The sequence below is a fragment of the Dama dama genome, chromosome 26 (genome assembly GCF_033118175.1).
Source record: "Dama dama isolate Ldn47 chromosome 26, ASM3311817v1, whole genome shotgun sequence".
Taxonomy (NCBI): domain Eukaryota; kingdom Metazoa; phylum Chordata; class Mammalia; order Artiodactyla; family Cervidae; genus Dama; species Dama dama.
Genome location: NC_083706.1, coordinates 55,619,143 through 55,641,375, shown reverse-complemented (window position 1 = coordinate 55,641,375; position 22,233 = coordinate 55,619,143). Strand labels below are relative to the sequence as shown.

The 22,233-nt window shown below is 49.7% G+C and overlaps 3 protein-coding genes across 3 annotated transcripts in view; 2 read left to right on the top strand and 1 right to left on the bottom strand.

Annotated features, from left to right (window-relative positions):
- Positions 1 to 4,036: 4,036 nt before the first annotated feature.
- On the top strand, positions 4,037 to 5,632 carry TTLL2 (tubulin tyrosine ligase like 2). The gene has a single exon (XM_061130242.1). It carries the CDS (start codon positions 4,049 to 4,051, stop codon positions 5,630 to 5,632), a length of 1,584 nt encoding a protein of 527 aa, XP_060986225.1. The 5' UTR covers positions 4,037 to 4,048.
- Positions 5,633 to 11,364: 5,732 nt separating this feature from the next.
- Positions 11,365 to 22,233, bottom strand: part of TCP10L (t-complex 10 like) — a 31,584-nt gene continuing 20,715 nt past the window's right edge. The window contains exon 13 of the mRNA XM_061130240.1: positions 11,365 to 11,803. The gene's annotated coding sequence lies outside the window, so the exon portion shown is untranslated. The remainder of the gene's footprint in view (positions 11,804 to 22,233) is intronic.
- LOC133047194 (uncharacterized) lies at positions 11,914 to 18,534 on the top strand. Its single transcript, XM_061130241.1, has 3 exons — positions 11,914 to 11,919; positions 12,156 to 12,859; positions 18,438 to 18,534. Exons 1-3 carry the CDS (start codon positions 11,914 to 11,916, stop codon positions 18,532 to 18,534), a joined length of 807 nt encoding a protein of 268 aa, XP_060986224.1.

Below are 22,233 nucleotides of genomic sequence, written 5' to 3'. Positions count from 1 at the left end.
GAGCTGAACAGAAAGTCCTTATCCATTGTTTCTTTTATATATATGTCTCTGTTTTCTACATCTATGACTACTTCTGTTTTGTAAATAAGTCCCTTTGCACCATCTTATTTAGATTCCACATATAAATGACATTATATGGTATTTGTCTTCCTTTTTCTGGATTATTTCACTGAGTGTGCCAGTCTCTGGGCCTACCTATGTTACTGCAAAAAGCATGATTCAGTCCCTTCGCATGGATACGCTCTCCTGTGTATACGTCCCACATCTTTGTCCTTTGATGGACGTCTAGGTTGCTTTCATGCCTTGGCTATTATAGTATTGCAAGGAATTTTGGGGGTGCATGTACCTTTTCAAGTTGTGGTTTTCTCTGGAGCTCTGCCCAGGAGTGGCATTGCAAGATCATATGGTCACCCTGTATTTAGTTTTTTAAGGAACCTCAGTACTGTTCTCCACAGTGGTTACAACAATTTCCATTCCCACCAACACAGTCCTTTTCTCCAAACACTCCCTCTCCACCTTTTATTGTTTGTAGATTCTTTGATGGTGGTCCAACCTATTTTTAATCCCTACACATATACTCTACACATATTTTTCTTAATTGAACTATTTGCTGTCATCAGTACCTGTGAGAACAAGGCAGGATAAACACATTTCAAGTAGCTCCAGAAGGACTTTTACTCAGGAGAAAAAGCTCAAATATGCATTTGGTTTCTCAGTGAAATTTTAATAAGAAAGTGGATACTTGATTGAAATGAGGTCCAAGGGCAGTGTGTGTACCGCCCGGCAGCCTGCCAGGACTCGGCCTCCTTAGACTTCGTTTCCCCCCGACCACCCATCCCAGGATGAGCCATGGCCTCCTGGGTTCCGTGGTGGGAGCAGACCCAGGCCAGCGGAGCTGCCTGGGAGCAGCGTTTCCCGTTTCTGTTCTCCTCCGGCTTCTCTGACCGCCGCCTGCACAGGCTGGGGAAGGCTGGCTCCAGCCTCTGAGCCCTGATTCCAGGTGAAACGGGCTCTGGTCAGAGCACACCTTCTTCTCTCGAGCCTCCGAGAGGTTTACTCCCAAGGTGGGAGAAGGCGGAGGCGGCCAGAACCTGGACACCAGTCCAGCTGGTTCGTCCGACTCGGCATTTCTTACACTGCTTTTGTGAAATGCTACCATTAGCACGTCACACACACCTGAAGAGGGGATCCTGTTCAATCATGGCAACTTTCTTGGAGACAGAGATAAGCATTTTTAACTTTGTTTAATCCAGCTTCCATCATTGTTTGAGCCAGCCTCACCCAGCCCTTATTTCCACCCTCATGCCTGCCATGCACACACACAAATGTACACACTCACAAATGTACACACACTCACACACACACACACACACACGGCTTGAAATATGCGTTAATACCACTGAACACAGTTTGAAAACATCACGGTCAATTGCAAAGACAGAATTCTGTACCAGCCACGACAGATCTATAAATTCTATAATTTATAAATATATATTTATATTTATAAAATTTTATAATTATAAATTTAAATTTTATAAAATTTTATAAAATATTTATAAAAAATCTATAAATACGTTCCAGGTCAAAGCAGTAATGACGCTGAAGGGGCACTCATTTTGTTGATTCTGCTTTGTTCATAACTCTTTCGGACCCTTGTGTGGAAGCCCTTCCTAGCCCATTGGCAGCCTTGATAGCAGAGGCGACCCACACCCTACAGGTGGCTTCAGTTCAGAAACAAGGTCGCTTGGCAACAAGTATCTCCCTTCCTCCTCGACAACTTCTTGCAGCTTCAAATATGGAGAAGAAGATGGGTGAGCAAGTCGAGTCTCCCCGCCCCCTCCCTTTCATCCTTCCTTCCTTCCCTCCCTCCCTTTCTTCCATTCTTCTTTTTTCCCTTCTTTTGTTGATGAAAATTCAGTTAACCATCAAGTTAGGAAGAAGAAAAAAGGGAATTTTATTGGAGCCAAATTGAGGATTATAACCCAGGAAGCAGAGGCTCAGAATGCTCAGAGAACCGTCCCATCTGCTAGAAGTCAAAGGCACAGTCATATATATTTGAGACAAGAAATTGTACATCAAGATAACACACTGCTACTTTACATAAAGTTCACCAGGGATCCATAGTCCAAGTAAACACATACAGAGTAAATAGCAAGTCTCCATGACCCTAGACAGAGCTGGGAAAACACTCTACTTTTATGAAGTTTCATTGCTAATGTCAGAAGAAAGAAAAAACTTGACCTTTATGGTTGCCCAGGCCCTCCTGTCTTTGAGGAGCTCTGGTTAACATGTAATGAGATGCACATGGCCCTAACACACACACACATACAGAATTTTATGTTTAATTTTTTTCTTGTCCTGCCTTAAAATAATAAATTTTATTTGATCACTTTCTTCCTTCTTTCCTTCTTCCCTTTCTTCCTTTCTTGTCCAGACTGGACACCCTGAAAATACAGCGTGTGTCACATTTATTCCTGCTCCATCAATTGGAATCTCCCGAACACCACAGAATTTCCATCAAATAAATTATTTATGTCACTTTACGTGGTTAATTATGCATGAATGATACAAATATGGTCAAAGAAACAGTCAAAGTGGCCTGAACTTGGAATTTTTGATGAGCACAGATGACTTTGGAATATTGACATTTTCTCCCAGAGGCTGTGACTATTTTCACCTTTTTTCTAGGTCATACCAAAGCCTCAAGCTTCATCGTCAGTTTTGGTTTTCTCACAAACGTTCCTGTTTTCTTTCTTTGAAAGCTCAGAAAAATGTTGAATCTGCACTTTCTGTTTCTCTTGTAAAATGTGAGGTGCAATCCTCAGACAACCATTGCGATCACAGAATGAGTTTTTAAAAACTCCAATGTTCTTCCTCAACTCTTTCTTGCAAATGAGCTGATATTTGAACAAACTGGGGCCTCTGAAACACCTCCAGGCCCTGGGACCATGAGGTGGGCCCTAGGAGACAGTCACAGGGGCCCGGTCCGAGTTCTTGAAACTTCTCAGGCCAACCAGACCCTGGCTAATCTCGTAATACCACGGTTCCCAGCTTTTTACACATGCTCGGATTCACTTAACTGTAGAAACGTGGCCATTTTTGCTCTGAACAGTGCTCACGTTGTAGCCAACAGGGTCCATTGCGGCTCTGTGGAAGTGTGGCGGGGTCCCTGCCGGCACGTTTAGCTCATTCTTATAGAAGGAGGTGCGTCGGTGAGCTCCGAGGAGAAGAGCGTGGGGACACGTGGGGCTGGGTCTCTAGGCAGCAGTGATGGGCATGTTTGTGCAGAGGCAAGCGTCCGTGAGACCGGATAACATCTGGGAGGGTACAGACCACAGGTGACCTCCGGACTTGGACTCCTAGGTGAAATCTCCACCAGGTCGCCATCTGTCCACCCAACCTCTTTTCTAACAATATATTTTATTTTTTTTAGTTGAAGTATAGTTGCTTTACTTCCTTCCTTGAAGTTGGGGCTTCCCTCATAGCTCAGTTGGTAAAGAATCCGCCTGCCATGCAGGAGACCCCAGGTCAATTTCTGGGTCGGGAAGGTCCACTGGAGAAGGGATAGGCCTCCCACTCCAGTATTTTTGGGCTTCCCTGGGGGCTCAGCTGGTGAAGAATCTGCCTGCAATGCAGGAGACCCCGGTTTGATCCCTGGGTTGGGAAGATCCCCTGGAGAAGGGAAAGGCCACCCACTCCAGTGTTCTGGCCTGGAGAATTCCATGGACTGTACAGTCAGAGACGACTAAGTGACTTTCACTTCACTTCATAGTTGCTTTGCAATGTTGAGTTAGTTTCTGCCACACGGCAAAGTGACTCAGTTAGGTGTGTGTATGCGAGTCACTTCAGTCGTGTCCGACTCTTTGCAAGTCCATGGACTGTAGCCCGCCAGGCTCCTCTGTCCATGGGATTCTCCAGGCAAGAGTACTGGAGGGGGCTGCCATTTATGTATGTTTGTTAATCGCAAACTCCCTCTCCATCCCTTCCATTATTCTCTTCCTCTAACACTTTTCTGATCATCCATTTCTAGAAAAGAAAACCGTATCTGATGGCGGAAGATGAGCCTCCAGGGGCCAGTCTGAAGCCCCTGGTGTTCCGGGTGGACGAGACCACCCCCGAGGTGGTACAGAGTGTCCTCCTGGAGCGTGGCTGGAGCAAGTTTGACCAGCACGAGCGGAACATGGAGGACTGGAACCTCTACTGGAGGACCTCCTCCTTCCGGATGGCCGAGCACGCCAACGTCAAGCCCTGGCAGTGCCTGAACCACCACCCGGGCACCACCAGGCTCACCAGGAAGGACCTTCTGGCCAAACACCTGCAGCACATGGGGCGTCTGTACGGCACCCCACTGTACGCGTTCCTCCCCCCCACGTTCGTCATGCCCAGCGACTACAGCAAGTTCGTGGCCGAGTACTTCAAGGAGAAGCAGGCGTTGGACGCCAAGCTCAGCTACTGGATTTGCAAGCCTGCAGAGCTCTCTCGAGGGCGAGGGATCATCATTTTCAGTGACATTAAAAACCTGATCTTTGCCGACACATGCATCATACAGAAATACATCTGCAACCCTCTACTTGTTGGGAGATACAAGTGTGACCTCCGCGTCTACGTGTGTGTCACTGACTTCAAGCCGTTGACCATCTACATCTATCAGGAAGGGCTGGTGCGCTTTGCCACAGAGAAGTTTGACCTCGGTGATCTGGAGAACAGCTACGCCCACTTGACCAACAGCAGCATCAACAGGTCCGGGGCCTCGTATGAGAAGATCAAAGAGGTGGTGGGCGGCGGCTGCAAGTGGACCCTCAGCCGCTTCTTCTCATACCTGCGCAGCTGGGACGTGGACGACCTGCTCCTCTGGCAGAAAATCAACCGCGTGGTGATCCTCACTGTGCTGGCCATCGCGCCTTCCGTGCCCTTCGCGGCCAACTGCTTTGAGCTCTTCGGATTCGACATCCTCATCGATGACAACTTGAAGCCGTGGCTGTTGGAGGTCAACTACAGCCCGGGCCTGTCCCTCGACTGCTCGGCAGACGTGTCCGTGAAGAGGAGGCTCATCCACGACACCATCGAGCTGATTCACTTGCACAGTCTCAGAAACGAGAGTAAGGAGAGCTGTGGGGCTGCAAATGGAAGTCCCGGCGTCTCCCTTGCTGAGAAAGACAGAGGTCGGGGCAGCGACCTTCCTTACGAGTCCTTCTCACAACTCAGGAGCAGAAGAGCGTTCAGTAAGGATGAAACTCCAGTGAAGAAAGCGGTCACGACGTGCCCTGAAAACCGGCACACCTGCCAGCCCCGAGAAGCACTGAGCAGGCAGAAGGAGGTACACCCATCGACGCGGGAGCCTCCCAAAGCCAAGCCGAAGGCCGGGGCCAGGCACCCGGCCCTCAAGACGCTCATCCCCTGCGTGTCGCTCATCCAGCCCCACGGCCGGGAGAAGGGCCTCTCCCCACACATCCAGCCGGACAGCAGCTGGGTGCCCGGCCCCCAGGCAGGCAACTTTGTTCTCATTTTTCCTTTCAACGAAGCAACTTTTGGAGCATCTAGGAATGGACTCAATGTCAGGAGGATAATTCAAGAGCTCCAGAAACTAACGCATAAGCAATGTTCGCAAGTGGCAGAAAAGAAAATAACATGACTTCTTGAAAACCAGGAATTCCTCTGCCAGGGAAGGCAGGCGGTTCTGTCCCCACCTCAGTTACTTCCCTGGGATGAGAGCTGTCGATTTGTACATAAATATAAAAACTCACAGTAGAGCATGCTCGGGTGTGGTTCTGTTCCATCACATCACCCGTCTCTTTGCTCAAATCTCTAAGAACCACACGACCCTTACCTGTACTTAGAAATGCCTTATTACAGTTATACTGTGTGTTTTTAACATGAAAAAAGATTATATTTAAAAACATTCTTAGGTGAAAACAGTACAAGAAAGGCCAACGGTTAGCTTTTTCTTTTTTAATAGACCATATTTTGTTCACCATTAATCTTTTGTTCACAATTAACCTTGTTAATGATCAAACATTTGTCTAAAATGAGTTACTGAAAGCTTCCCCACAAACAGTCAAATGACTATGGTCTTTATGGATCCTCAGTCCTAAATCAGACACTGTACCAAATAGCTTCCCACCGGGGACATCCATCAGCCATATTTGGAAAGTGTCCCCTCTCTGCTGGCTTTATCACTATTAGATTACCCTCCAGCTCTGCAAAGTCCAAAACTTCCAAATTAGGCAAGTTACCATTCCTGCCAGATAGGAGAGACATAAAGCTCCAGTATTTATTGTAAATGCCTTGCTGAGAAGCCAGACACAAAGATCTTGTGCTGTATGATTCCATTTACATGAAATGCCCAGAGTTGGTAAATCCACAGAAATAGAAAGTAGGTTGGTGGTTTCCAGGAGTTGGTGTGGGTGGGGAATGACAGTTAAATGACAGGGTTTCCTTTTGGGACAAAAATTTCTGGAAGTAGAGTGGTGATGGTTGCACAACATGTATAAATGTTTAGGACCAGATAAATGTGCTAAATGTCACTAATTGTAAATTTCATCTTGTGCTTGTTTTACCACAATAAAAAACAGTTAAAGCAGGAAAAAAAAAAAAAGACAAGATTAAATTATTGAGAGTTGGAATGCATAGCATGTGGTGCAAGTATAAATAGCCAAATGCAAGGAAGTAAGGACTTGGGACTATCCTGGCAGGCCAGCAATTAAGACTCCACACTTCCAGTGCAGGGGACACAGATTCGATATCTGGTCAGGAAACTAAGATTCCACATGCCTCGCAGCTGGGCTTAAATAAAAAGGAAGTGAGTAGCATCCATTTCAAGATAATGATTACTTCCTGTTTTGGTTGCACATGGAGGGGCTTCTGAAATGACCAATAACATTTTATTACTTGACCTGGATGGTTCAGAGGAAAAAAAAGGGGAAATTTTACAGCAGGTTTAGTCCAGACACTGCAATGCATCTCTTATTCGTTGCCTGTTTTCAGGCATCTATACCTTATTGCTCCCCTCCTTGTTCCAGGAAAGGCTGGAAGGAGTCAAGAAGGTAAGTGCATCAAGGTGGTTTTGAGCTTACCTGTCAGTCAGGCTTCCCAGGTGGTGCTAGTGGTAAAGAACGCCCCCCCGCCCCCACCAGCCAATGCAGGAGATATGAGAGACAAGGGTTCAATCCCTGAGTCAAGAAGATACCCTGGAGAAGGGAATGGCTACCCACTCCAGTATTCTTGCCTAGAGAATCCCATGGACAGAGGAGCCTGGCGGGCTGCAGTCCATAGGGTCACAGAGTCAGACACGACTGAAGTGACTTAGCATTCCTCAGCCAGGCTCCTACATTACATCTGGCAAATAAAGACAGGAGCCTTTTCCACAAATGCCCAGGTCATCTGATGAGACCAAACCATGCAACACCCATCACTCAAGAACCAGAGATGCGATCTCAGTCTCCCTCAGTGTTTGAAATGCTGGCTTCTTTATTACAAGCCAGGTTTTAACGATTCTTTAGACGTGAACGTGAATCTTACATAGGTGAGCAGAGCATGTGTTATTAAGGAAAGATGCTCTTGTTTGTACATTTGGAGTTTTTCGGGCTAGAATAGCCTTGGGCCATCCAAAAATCCCAAACCTGGGCTGTACCTGTCTTACAGTAAAGGGTAGGCCAATTAAACTGAAATAATAACAGACTAAGAATTTCAAAAGAGATAGGAAACGTTTTTGCTAATTTCCTAGAATTAGCATCAGGAGTACCGATGTGGGGTGGGGTGGGGGGTGGGATATGTGGAGGAAAGAGCCCAGACAGCATCTTGCTGAAGTGGAACAGCAAAGCCCCAAGTTGGGAAACTGAGGAGTTCTCTAGAAATACTTGGGCCTCTACTCCCCAAGGAGGGGAGGAGGCGTGTATTTCCCTGTTCCTCCACGAGGGACATCTGCAAACCTTGAGCAGAGCGTGTACATTGGGCAGGGGAGCCCCTGAAAGGTGGGAAGGAGGCAGCCCACCAAGGACCCAGGAAACCCGGGGCGGGATGTCGGGGGTTCTTTTTGGCCTCATCCCCTCAAAACGACACTCCAAAGGAGCAGGCAGCCCAGAGAGGGAAGTGGACGCGGACCGAGGAGGCCCAGGACTGCTCTCCAACCCGGGGACTGGTGACCGAGCAATTGCAAAAACTGTCAGAGAGTCTGGGAAACGGCCTGGGATCTTTGGTTCTGAGAGCCCTCCAGGGCCTGGAAGTGTCTTACAGCTGAAAGGGAAGGTTCTTCTTTCATTTCAAAACTGGATTGACTTGGGCTTAGAGGGAACCAGCAGAGAGGGAACAGGAAATCAGGATCAGAATCTTCTAGAAGGAATGAGGAACGAAGGGGTTTGTTCCCGTGACACAGAGGTCACTCTGGGCTGCGTGGGAGGCCCACCTGCCGGACTTCCCCGAGCAGAGTGGACAGATCCCACATTACCTCTGCAGGCACGCTCCCGCCGCCTCAGGACCACAGGTGGGGAGGCCGTGGGGGCCCAGGGGTCAGGGCCCCAGGCCCGGGGCATGGACAATTGACCACTGCTGTCCCCGTGGCCACGCGGCGCCCTCTGCCAGCCTGTCTCCTCATGCCTTGCCTCTTCCTTGTTCCCAGCCCACCGTCCACCTGCAGGCTGGCTGCTGACACAGTGGCTGTGGAGGCGGGGAAGGATGCTGGGCTGGGCTTCTCAGCTCCCCGCGGGGAGGACCAGTCCGGGAGGTGTTAGCAGAGCCACCCCGCCCCGCGCCCCCCTCCTGAGATAGGAGAAGCTGATGTCCCGCCGGAACAGGAAACAGTTGAAGTGCCCTTCATCAGCCCTCCACCCTTCCCTGGAATCCATCGGGGGACGGCAGCAGGACAGTGTATTGGGCCGTGTAAGTGACGCAGACGCAGCTGGCCACAGGGCAGGCACCTGTGGGTTCTCATCAGTGCGGGGAGAGGCCTCGGGCAGAGGGGCGGGGCTCCGTGTTCCCGGCAGGGCTCCGCCCTCCGCGGACGTGTAGGGCGGACCCAGGAGTCCTTCCAGGCCCAGGGCGGCCGCGCTGGGCTCGGAAGGACAGCAGAGGTGACCCGGCTGAAGATGCGGCAGGTCCCGAGGGAGGGGACTGTCCCTGGGTGGCGTGCGGGGTGCTCAGGGTGGGCTGCGGTGAGCGAGGAGGGAGGAGCCAGGAGGAGCAGCTGGTCCAGGGTCTCAGGAAGCCCAGGGCCTCGCTCTGAACAAGCACCTTTTCCTTGAGGGACACGTGGAGCCTCTGGGGGCTCTACACGGAAGACGGGACTTGGGGAAGCCTGCATTCCTGAGGCAGCCCCCTCCCTGGTTACCCGTGGAGGGGGCGGGTCTGCTGCTGACCCTTGTCCCCACCCTCACCACACTCCTCGACGTGCAGGCCACACATTCAGGCAGGATGAGCAGGAGACTAGTGGGCTGCCCTTGCCAGGACCACAGAGGACCGCCTGGTCGGGGAAGCCCAGCTCCTCCTTCAAGCCCCACCTCTGGAGCCCGTGGCTGGCTCCTCCTGTTTTTCCCACATGCCCGTCTTCCCTGTCCTCTGAGGCTGTCGAGGCCCTTCCAACGAACTCAGCATGCTGCAGACTGCTGCAGGTACATGGAGCTACGCATGCATGCATGCTAAGCTGCTTCAGTCACGTCCGACTCTTTGCGACGCTATGACCCACCGGACTCCTCTGTGCTTGGAATTCTCTAGGCAAGAATACTGGAGTGGGTAGTCATTTCCTTCTCCAGGGGATCTTCCTGACCCAGGAATGGAACCCGAGTCTCCTGCCTCAACAGGCAGATATTGAGCCACTAGGGAAGCCCAGATTTAACAGTATGTTCTAGATTTTGGGAATCAGAATGAAATGTTTTTATAAGCTTGTTCTGATATGCAGTGTAGCAGAACACACAGCACACACGGGCCTTCCGGGTGACCTGTCTTATTCTGACCCACGACCTCACGTGCGTGGCTGTTGAGGAGCATTCCGCAGGCTAGAGTTCATGCAGACTGCCCGTCAGGCAGATTATCTGCTGTTTGAACACAGTTTACCCACAAAATTGTGTGTTACTTTCTTCCCCTGATCTCCCCAAACAGCTAGAAGTCCTTTAACTTGGTAGAGCGGTATTTTGCTTTGTTTGCTTTAATGAAAATTTCCAGGATAAGCCAACTCAAAATAGTCAAAGCAATGAGCGAGTCCATTTCTGGCTTTTCTCTGGTGGTGGTCAGAAGGTAAAGAATCTTCCTGAGTGCAGGAGACCTGGGTTCAATCCCTGGGTTGGGATGATCCCCTGGGAATGGCAGCTCACTTCAGTATTCTTGCTTGGAGAATCCCATGGACAGAGGAGCCTGGGGGACCCTGTCCATGGGGTCACAAAGAGTAGGACACTACTGAACAACTTACACTTTCACCTTTCACTTCTTTCTATTTTTGGCTTTTCAGCAGTGGGTTAGTTTTGTCTGTTACATCTGACAAATGACCTCACTCTGTGGTAGCTGCCTCCTGGGCAGAAAAGGCCCCATCCAGTGTGATTGCAATAGAATGCTTCGATTTTCAAGTCAAAGCCAAGACCACACATTACTCTTGAATTACTTCAAAAAGCCTCACCCAACCACGGAGGCGACTGAGCTGTGTGCACCGTAGACTTTAGGACTGAAATGATTACACTCACTAACAGATGATACTTCACTTCTGTCACATGAAGACATGAGCACATACAAACATCTTATCATAAGATTTTTCAGGAAATTATTCCTTTGTTGTATTTGGGGGCTATTTTAGTATAAAAATCAGTTAAATGCCAGTTTGTGTCTTATTTTCTAGGCTGCTTACAAAACAATAAAAGAGGCAACTGTCATTGCCTTGACTGCGAGATTTAACAATGCAGAGTTTCAGGCGGTGGCTTAGCACCCGCAGAGCAATGGGCATGAGGCCAGGTCACTCGGTCCCTGGGTCAGGCTCCCTGTGGGTGCTCCTGTAGTGGCGTGAACTGTATTCTTATCTGGCCCAGCAAGGTCGTGGGCACTGGTGCCCTGGGGATAATGGACGGGATGGTCAGGCTAAGCTGGTGTAATTCAGGAGGAGAGGGCCAGGGGCCAGCTGCAGGCAGAGGTAGAGGCACCCAGGGCCCAGGGAAGGCTGCCCGTCACGTGTAGAGCTGGTTCTTGTGATGGGCAGAGAGGAAGGGGTCTGGCCAGGGGCCCTGGTGTCATTGTCTGGGAGCTTCCTGTTCTCTGGCTGGTCTAGTGTTGATGCAGCCACCTTTCCTAACCAGGAGCCCTGGGGACCAGGCTGTCTCTTCCTTTATAATGTCTGGATGACTTGGGTCGTCCTCAAGTTTTACATGATTTTTCATCACATAGGGCCACATATATTAGTCATTTCTTTTTTTAGCAAATAATGTAGTTGGAAGGTTACACATAAGTTGGAAGGTCACAAGTAATGTTGGAAGTTCACAGGTAATGTTGGAAGGTCACGGGTAATGTTGGAAGGGCACAGGTAAGGTTGGAAGGTCACAGTAATGTTGGAAATTCACAGGTATTGTTGGAAGGGCACAGATAAGGTTGGAAGGTCAAGGTGATATTGGAAGGTCACAGGTAAGGCTAGTTTTGAGGGAGAAGCTACTTCCTGTCCAGGATGATGTTTCCAGCCTCATCCCTGACCTTGACCCTCCCAGACGCGTCCTTGGTCTCCTGGTGGCCGTCATGGTACACGGTCTTGGTGGTGCCATCGGGGTACTCCCTCCTCTTGAACTGGGCCGTGTGGATCTCCCGCTGACCGTTGCTGAGCACGATGGTCTTGTCACCGTTCCTGGTGGAGAGAACAACCTTGTCAGTGGCCAGCACATCCCATGGGGAACCCGTGGGGCCCAAGGGATGTGACCATCCAGGTCTGCACATCTGAACCCCAGATCTTGGTAGATGAGGGTACAGGTCCCGCCTGGGCAGGAGCAGTGAAGACACCTGCAGAGTCAGGGTATAGACAGGAGCTGAGAAGGGCTCAGGGCGGCCCTGGGGAGACCTCAGGAGAGAGGCTGGGCTCGTGGGCCTGTTTGGGCAGAGTCGCTCGCGGGGCACCCGAAGGTAGTTCTGAGGGAGGAAGGAGAGGCTGCAGGGCTCCACCCAGGGGGCAGGGACCTGAGGTGGAATCGCCCGGGGAGCAGAAACCTGAGGTGGAATCGCCCGGGGAGCAGAAACCTGAGGTGGAATCGCCCGGGGAGCAGAAACCTGAGGTGGAATCGCCCGGGGAGCAGAAACCTGAGGTGGAATCGCCCGGGGAGCAGAAACCTGAGGTGGAATCGCCCGGGGAGCAGAAACCTGAGGTGGAATCGCCCGGGGAGCAGAAGCCTGAGGTGGAACCCCCCGGGGAGCAGACACCTGAGGTGGAGTCACCCGGGGAGCAGAAGCCTGAGGTGGAATCACCCGGGGAGCAGACACCTGAGGTGGAAACACCTGGGGAGCAGGAACCTGAGGTGGAAACACCCGGGGAGCAGGGACCCGAGGTAGAATCACCCAGGGAGCGGGGACCTGAGGTGGAGTCACCCGGGGGGTGGGGACCTGAGGTGGAATCACCCGGGGAGCAGAAACCTGAGGTGGAAACACCCGGGGAGCAGAAACCTGAGGTGGAATCACCCGGGGAGCAGAAGCCTGAGGTGGAATCACCCGGGGAGCAGAAACCTGAGGTGGAAACACCCGGGGAGCGGGGACCTGAGGTGGAGTCACCCGGGGAGCAGGAACCTGAGGTAGAATCACCCGGGGAGTGGCAGGGACCTGAGGTAGAATCACCCGGGGAGCGGGGACCTGAGGTGGAGTCACTGGGGGAGCGGGGACCTGAGGTAGAATCACTTGGGGGGAGCGGGGACCTGAGGTAGAGTCACCCGGGGAGCGAGGACCCGAGGTGGAATCACCCAGGGAGCGGGGACCCGAGGTGGAATCACTCGGGAGCCACAGGAGCCTGGTGTAGTCGCTCGAGCACAGTGACTCTGGCAGTGATGGCGACACTTGTGCCTCTGTGACAGGAGAGGGGACCCACGGAGGCAGCAGCCCACCAAAGCCAGGGCCCCTACACTGTGGGGAGGGGGGAGCTCGAGGGTCTGAGAGTCGGCACAGGGGAGGGGTGCAGGGCCTCCCTGCTCGTCCCCCGTCAGGACGGCACTTCCCCGTCCATCTTAGTTGTTGACGTGTGAGCTGCTTCAGGCTCGGGCTGCTTCACAACACGGTCTCAGTGGGCACACACCAGACACCGGAGACTATTTTTATGGCTGCAATTTAGTCATGACCAATGTCAGTGAAGGAAACACTTAAAAACGAGTGTTTATGGAGTGGGAGGTGGGAGGGAGCGTCAAGAGGCAGGGGAGTTAGTATATACATGGCTGATTCACGCTGATGTCTGGCAGAAACCTACACAGTCTTGTAAAGCAACTATCCTCCAATTAAAAATAATATTTTTAAAAAATGAGTTTTTAGATCCATGTTCGCTATGAAATCCATCAGATCAAGGTCATAAGACCAAACCTCTAGGGTCAAAGACGTTTTCTATTATATTTATACAAATACTGAAACTTTTACAAAAATTAAATTAATCCAGAGACTTGACAACTGCACAAACCGCAAATTGTGGAGACTTCAGATTGACACCGCCTCTCCCGGTACCAACCTCTCCACACTCACAATGGTCCCGTCTGGGAATACAGTCTCCTCGCGTCCATCATTCAGACGCCACACCGTCCCATCTGGAAACACGATTTCCTTTGAGCTGTCAGGGCAGACTTTTTCTGAAGAATACAGGTCAAGTCAACAGATCTTCATAACTAGAATACTTGTTGCATTATTTAGCTGTACAAACATACTTTACAGTGATCCGCTCCAAGAGGACTAGTATTCAAGATGTTCTTGTATCCTACTCTCTCATATTTTATTTATATTTGCATATCTTGCTCCAGGCAGACCCATCTCCCTGGTCTCATTAAAATACATAATTTATATTCTCCCAACTTCACTCAAATTATCTCCCTAATTAAAATTTTTCTTTCCTTCCATATGCTCTCTGGCTCCCTAAATCCTGCCTTTCAAGACCCAAGGTCATCACTCCCCCCACAGCAGGTGGGCCTTTGAAGGCCTTGGACCCTCAGTAGGGTAGAGTTCACTGTTACTGTTTCCTGTTGACTTGAGGGGTCAGGCCAGATGGTGAATGTTCGAGGGGAGAGAGAAGATGTGGAAAAGCATCGGACTGGAATTCCAGAAGAAGAATGAAAGAATGTGGAGGAATGCAGATATGATCAAAGATAATGACTGAATTTCCCAGACTGGATGCAAAAATGTGGCTCCACAGATCTAAGAGGCCCAGCTTACTCCAAGCAGAATAAATGAAAAGAAATCCGAGGGGCATGCTATGTCTTGACCTGTCCCCCACCGGAGAGTTCCTGTATTGATGTCTTGGCCCCAGCACCTCAGAGCATGGCCTTATTAGGACATGAAATTAGTCAAGATGACATCATGCTGGAGCAGGATGAGCCCTGACCCAACAGCACTGGTCATAGGAATGGAAGTCTTCAAGGTCAGAGGGGCACTGATCTTCATATATGCAGCTTATCCCCAAGGGGAACGGAAACTATAAACAATGGATGTGTATGTTTGCATGTATACATACACGCACCCAGAGAATGATACAGCAGATGTGGCAACAGGTTAAAACTTGGTGAATCTGGGTAAAGAGCATATAGGAAACTTACATTAAAATAAATACATATTTTTTAATTTAGGGCAAACAAAAAATAAAGGAGCTGGGTAACAGTTAAAGAGTTTGCTCTAACGGATAAATACAGAATGCAGTGCCCAAAAGAGCTCACATTCCTCTCAAGCTCACACAGAATCAGGACATTTAAATAGGAGTCGTACGGAAGAAAGGAGTCATACATAGGAGTCATACTCCTATAAAGAAAACTAAATCGGCAAAGCTAAAATAGAGGGAAAAGTCTCAGACTGAGATTCATGTCCAGGATCACACACACCCGATAGAAATATTTTGTCCTATCTTACTACCCTCAATGGAACACGAGGTTCTCTGCCCCCAGTCAATACCCATAACCAGCTGTCCTTGACACACACTTTCTGGGTGATTAGTCACATTTCATAGAGAGAAAAAGAGTGACCACCTAAATATGAGAGAACTAGACAAGGGAATGCACTGGGGTGGTTTGCATGATGGTCAGCGAGCCTATATTGAGGGTGGTTCTGGTTCTGTAGGTTACAAACTCAGAGAGATGAGTTTCCTGTCTTAGTGAGGGAAGGACGCCTTGGTTTGGTATCATTTCAGCATCTTTGTTTTGAAAAGCCGAGGGCAGTACTAACCCACCTCCAATTATGTGTAAGGAACAACAGGATTTGAAACACTTGACAAATAGGAAATAACTTTTTTGGTTGGAAAATATAAAGACAAAGCAATGAACCTCTTGAATTGAACAGGTAAGCTGTCACTGGTTCATTCATCAGGGACCCTGGTCCTTCAATGCGGACATTGGTGGGTGTTCACAAATTGGGCCTATGGTCCCGATGACCACAGAGAACATGTTATAATTCCACCCTCTCTCAGGACAGCTGTGAAACCATGTACAGTGGTCAGGAAGGATATTAAATGATGGCACATGGGAAGTGTCCAACCCAGAGGGGGATCTATTTTTAAATCGGTCCCAGATCAGGAAGTGACACTGTGCCGAGATGGTGACCACAAGTCTGACCGTCCTTCTATGACTGCTCGGGAGACAGACAGCCCCATAATGGGGTGAAGGCTAACCGGCTGCAGTTAAGCCATCCCAGGGACAATCTTTTGGAAATCTACAAAGCTCAGCGCAGGACCAGGACTTCGTTAGTTTCAACAGCAAGAGCAGCAACTCAAGAAGATGGAAATGCCCATCTCACACAGAGCCTCAGTAGCTATAGGCGGCAAGAAAGACCTTGGGGATGCAATCTGTACACTCTCTTAAAAATCCACTCCAGAGGCAACATTCTCAAAGTTCTGGCTGTAATGCTGATGGCGGTTGTTTAATCACTCAGTCACGTCCCGTACTGTGACCCCGTGGACTGCAGCATGCCAGACTTCCCTGTCCTTTACCATCTCCCGGAGCTTGTGGATGGTGGAGATGATGCTAAATGGGAGGATTGTCCACTAGCTCGTACCATTTAGAGAGCCAGGTCCTCTGAGGATATTCAAATCATTAATATGCAAAATATAGGGATTCAAAATAATGAACGATAAAATTAGATCACAGGTGAAGCAAATTCACAAGGCCAGATTTCTCAGGTTTTAACCCGAGCTTTGCATTCCAGAGTCCCTGTAAACTTGGGAAAAGAATTTGACGTTTTAAGTGGATGAAGGTGCAAAGCTAAGCGTCAGGCCCTGTGGCTGGTGACTTTGCCCCTGATGCTTGACAGGACCAGGCGGGAAAGCTGACTGCAAGCCCACTGACCGAGGTCCAGAGGCGTCTCTCCAGGGGCCAGGCTGGAGAGGCGGGCTCACAGTCATCTGATAAGAATAAGGAAAGGGGCAGTTTTCATTGTTATTATTGTTGTTCAGTCGCTCAGTCATGTCTGACTCTTTGTGACCCCATGGAATGCAGCACGCCAGGCTTCCCTGTCCATCATCGTCTCCCTCCCAGAGCTTCCTCAAACTCATGTCCACTGAGTCTGTGATGCCACTACGCCACCAGAGTTTGACCTCAGGCCAAACTGCAGGGAGGGAACACAGCCCCACCCAATAGCAGAAAATTGAATAAAGGTTTACTGAGCATGGTCTTACTCACCAGAGCAAGACCCAATTTACCCCACAGCCAGTCCCTCCCATCAGGAAGCTTCCACAAGCTCTGAGGCTTATCCATCAGAAGGGAGACAGAATGAAAACCACGATCACAGAAAACTAACCAAACTGACCACATGGACCACAGCCTTGCCTAAATCAATGAAACTGTGAGCCATGCCGTGTAGAACCACCCAAGATGGACAGGTCATGGAGGAGAGTTCTGACAAAACGTGGCCCACTGGAGAAGGGGATGGCAAACCACTTCAGCATTCTTTCCTTGAGAACCCCAGGAACAGTCTGAAAAGGGCTTTTATTAAGTGAGTTAATTGCCAAGTCATCTGGCCGACATCTGCATGGAGAATTTGCTCTAAAAGCTCCCACAGCTGGTAGAATTAACCTTTCCCCAGACAGCGCCCTGGGCATCTCCTGCCCACGGCCAGCACCTCTCCCCAGAGGTGCACTAGCATCACTCACCTGTCTGCTTGTTGGGAACGCGCCTGACTTCCAGAGGCCGGCGATGTGCCATGCGTGCTGTCCGAGCCCCAGCAGAGTGTGTCTGCAAGCACCAGAAACCCCTGTATTGGGATGCTGTCCAGGGGTCACTCTGAGCTTGGGTTTAATCTGTGAATTGAGTGGAGCACTTCCTGCAGGCGGAGGCCTGAGCTGTGCGTGGGAAGGGAAGTAGGGCTTTGGAAGAGGAGCTGGACACCAAAGCCCCCAAAATGAAGGCAACTGGGATGCCTCGTTAGTATGGGAGGTCAGTGGGCCAAGAGGTAGCCCTCAGCCCTTCACCCGGACGGGCTCCAGAACCTGGAACCTGCCCAAGCTAGGCAGCCTTGGGGAGATCTGTAGCCATCTAGATCCCCCCTATTTCGTGATGAGCTCAGTGAGTGTGGGCTGTGATCCCTGCCACCGAGAACCTCACCGCCCAGCTCTGGGTAACACACAAGCTCCTCTATGGTCATCCGTCTGCACATCTCTGCCTTTTTAACAGTTCCTGTGATTGTGAGCTTCTGAGTTATGGTGACTCCTTTGGCTTCCGATCAAGTGTAGAAGGACCAGGTGGGAAAGTGCAGGAGAGGAGGGGGAGAGGCTTGTTGTTCGGGGGGTCCCTGGACTAAGCTGGGTGTGCCTGAACCACGCAGCAGGGAGGGCAGATTAGAGAAAGGAAGGCTACAGATACAAAAGGCTGTTTAATGGATGGGTTTGTTTTCAAAGCGAGAACTTGGGAGGAAGAAATCTCAGTCTACTCTGAGCTCTGAGGGTCTGGCCCGGTCAGCTGGTGCCAGACATCCTGAGCATCTCTGCTTGTCAGGAAAAGAGGCTGAGAGAATGAACCCGTGGAGAGAACTGTTTAAGTAAAGTTGAATTATTTGGAAAACTGTGCTACCAAGGTTAGAAGGACTGCGGTGCTTTCTTGTTTTGAAGTGAGTCTTCTCACATGGATCGTCTGTCCCGAAGTGAGCAGAAGCAGAGAGAAGGCTTATTTGTCCAGCATCACAGTAATTATGAAGTTCAACCAAGTTTCAGAGGCCAGGTCTCCCTGGAGACCGGAGGGAGGCAGGAAGAGAGCCATGTTCGCCCAGCAGGGGCCCTGGGGTCATCCCCCCCCCTCCCCCCCCAACCCCGTGACTTCCCCGTGACCACACAGCAAGCCGATCCAGCGGCTTGTCTTCACCATCTACACCTACCATCTACACCGAGCATCTACACCCATCCTTGGTCTCTGCGTCTCCACCCCCTCCTGAGTCTGGTTAAGAAACAACTATCTATTACCCCAACATCAGGGAAACTCAGAGTTCAAAGTGTGAAGGGTTGGGTAGGTTACGAGATCGATACCACATAGCTGTGACAAAATGAGAGGCCACCTTCCAAACAGGTTCTTCCAGACTCTCCTGTTTGCCTTGGTTTGCAAGTAAAAGGGAACGTGTAGGTTAACTCAGACCAATGAGAGCTCACATGGCAGGAAAATAGTTTAGCACTCCAACGTTCACCCTCAGAAAGGGTCAGAGGCTTTAGCTGGAGTGAAATCACAGAGCCATCAGCTGACCTAATTAAAACCAATAAAACATGAGGGAAACAGCAGAGATGAGCTCTGCAGTCCTTCAGGACTCCCAGGGCCCTGAGCACTACCTCTTAATCCCTAAGCCTGGTTAAAATAAAAAAGTCAAGTTGAGTATTTAAAGAAGGCTTAAGAAATGTGTAGAACACAGTTTGGTGATGTTTTAGTGCTAAAAGACAGTTATCAGTCTATTACAACCCTACTCTCATCTCCAGGCCTTACTAAAAGGATGATTTGTAAATTACCAAAGTCTGCTTAGTTAGAACCAAGTTAAATCCCAAATTATCTGGACAATTGCCTTTCTGGAGAAGTTCCTGTAAGTTCTGAGATTGTGCTGAATCTCTTCCCCCAAATATGATAACTTAACACAACCCAGACATCAGTTTGTCCCATAAGCCTCGGTCAACACTGACCCCTGCTCCCCCAAACACATCACGTGCCTCTACCAGTTATAACCAGAGACTGAGTGCTAGATATGCACCAAGCAATACCAGCCTGGTGTGAATTTAGTCTGTTTAATAACCTGTAGCGGATTTTCCCAGACTGGGCACAGCTGGTAATTTGGGCCAGATTGTCCTTTGTTGTGTGTGTGTTTGAATGCAAGGGGTCATCCTATACCTGCTGTAGGACATTGACCGTGCCCATGACCTCCACCCTCTGGACGCCAAACCCCCCCCTCCCCCCATCACTCCAGTCATGACAGCCAAGAGGGTCCCCCAGCCTTGCAAATATTCCCGGGTGCCAGTTGAGAACTACTGATCTGTTAAACAGGTGTGCCCTGATTTTCAGATGCAGAAACTGAGGGCTCAGAAGATCAGTTCATTTCCCATGTTCACACTTGTGGTCATGGAGAAATCTCAGGTCACTGTCCCAGAACCTTGTGGCTCCAAGGCCCAGGCTTCCTGCTCCACCCAGCACCCAGCATCCAAAACCCAGAACCAGAAGACCAGCACTGAGCACTTAGGGCCAACACCCAGAGACCAGCACCCAGTGCCCAGCACCCAGCACCCAGCGACCAGCACCTAGCACCCAGCACCCAGCAGGCAGCACCAGCTTTGGGAAGACTGCCTCCTTCTCCTACCAGACTGTGCAAAAGCCATCCAACTGAAGAAAAGAGAAGCCATCCCCTTCCATTTGACCTCCAGCTCACACTAGGACTGAGTTCTTTGCCTAAATCTGTTGCAGTACTGACATTAACTCTATACTTAAGGCACTTTCGCTAAGTGTTTACTACTGAGTTTACAAACACAGGTTAGTAAACACAGGCGCTGTTTGCTACACAGGTTATGCCCTGTGTCACTAGCTATTCATCACCATCCATCAAGTGACGCTCATGTTACAGAGGCTTAGAGGGCTGACCAGTGCCTGAATGATGGAGTGAGAGTTCACGGCTGGAAGGGGGCTGGCGGCTACTCCCTCTGTGGTGTGGAATCCCGAGTTTCCCATTGACTTGAGCATCTCACCGGCCCAAGAGCACCCAGTAGGCAGAAGAGCCCCCCTAGTGAAAGCCTGGCACCTGCCCACTTTCTAGCTTCCTCATTGAGCCCCAGAGGAAGAGGGTGACGATGAGCAGAAACTTTCCTAATGACCGGGTGGGGTTTGGTTTTTTTTAAGGCTGTGCACACCAGTCTGGTGTCTGGTGGGCTCTCCTACATGTCCCAGTTAGAACACCGTGGGGCGGCGGCCTTCTTGTCAGCACGCACATCCTTCTTGGCGCCTTTTGACAAAGTGCCCATTTTACAGGTGTTGCTGAGTGCTTGTCCCCCCTTGATGGAAACACAAGGGTTCTGAGATGGAAAATTACTTAAAGTCTCACTACTGTGGTTTCATGATCTTTCCTTCTGTTCAGAACTGTTATAAGCCTACTGCCTGCGTGGCATCATAGACACCAACTGTAACATTTCCATGAATAAGTCTCACTAAATTGATCAGCACCAAATCCCCACCCTGAATTTAGTTATGAGTAAAAAATGATATGATTTGCCTTTCAAATATCTGGTTTCCTTAAGGCCATGTTATGTAAATGTGCCTAGATTATCAAATTATTAAGTATCAGTCTAGATAAAATCCCCAGGAGGAGGGCATGGCAATCCACTCCAGTATTCTTGCCTGGAGAATTCCATGGACAGAGGAGCTTGGTGGGCTACAGTTTGTAGGGTTGCAAAGACTCAGGCACGACTGATCAACTGAACATGCATGTGCACGCATGCACGCGTGCACACACGCACACACACACTAGCTATTTCACAGTCATTGAATTTGTTAAATTTGGAAATCCTAGGCCATGTAAATACAATAATTACTGTCTAAACATATTCCGTTTCACATTTTTCTTTTGTTTCTACCCCATCTTGTTGATGCATACACTACTCTGTCTGGAATGTTTATTGATTTCAATTGACCATTGGCAAATATTATATTGCTTCATATCCATCATGCTGAACTAGAAATTTAGAAAAGAATATCTATGTCTTCCCCTTGAAAATATTGTTCATGATAAAAATGAACAGAAAGGAGAAAACTGACAAATAATATCAGAATTCTGGGACTTAATATTTGTGCATATTTTCCAATTAGTAAAATGTGTTATGGCTAATTATATGGCCCTATTACTCCTACCATAGCTCAGAAATACAGCAGCAATTCAACTGAGAAAATACAGAGGAAATGAAAGCTAACATTGGCTTCTGAAAATACCCAGAGCAAAATCCATCAAACGAATTACGGTGGACACTCTGCTGGCCAACACTGTAGCCTTCTGCTTTGAGGTCGGAGCCAAGGCTGCGCCATCACCCTGGCCCCAAACCGGCCAATAAGGAAGGGAGGTTATGTTCTGTTCAGTCCTGCTTGTGCTCAGGCCTAGACCCTCAATCATGTCCAACTCTTTGCGACCCCAAGGACTGCAGCCCGCCAGCCTCCTCTGTCCACAGAATTCTCCAGGCAATAATACTGGAGTACATAGCTATTCCCTTCTCCAGGGGATCTTCCTGACCCTAAAGAGCGTGGGTCCATCTTCACCTAGGCCAGAGGTAATTCAACAAGCAAGAATGAGCCAGACTCCGACCTTGCCACAGGCCGACGACCAGCTCAAAATGCCGTCAGTTGAATGCGGACCTGGGGAGTCATTTGGGCATCAGTGAATATTCGTCAGAGCCCACGGGACGTCTAGGGCTGCAGCGGTGGCCATACTGTTCCACCCGCTTCCTGAGAGCCCTGCCCCCCACACCCCACACCCGCGCCCTCTGCATGGACGTGACCTTCAGGAAATGAGACTCTTCTCAAGGGTCGAAATGTGGAGCGAGGAGACACTCCAGGCAATACAAGACAAATTAGGTTTAAATCTGTTTTCCTCTGGGAAGCGCGTGGCTTTGCTTACTGGAAACAG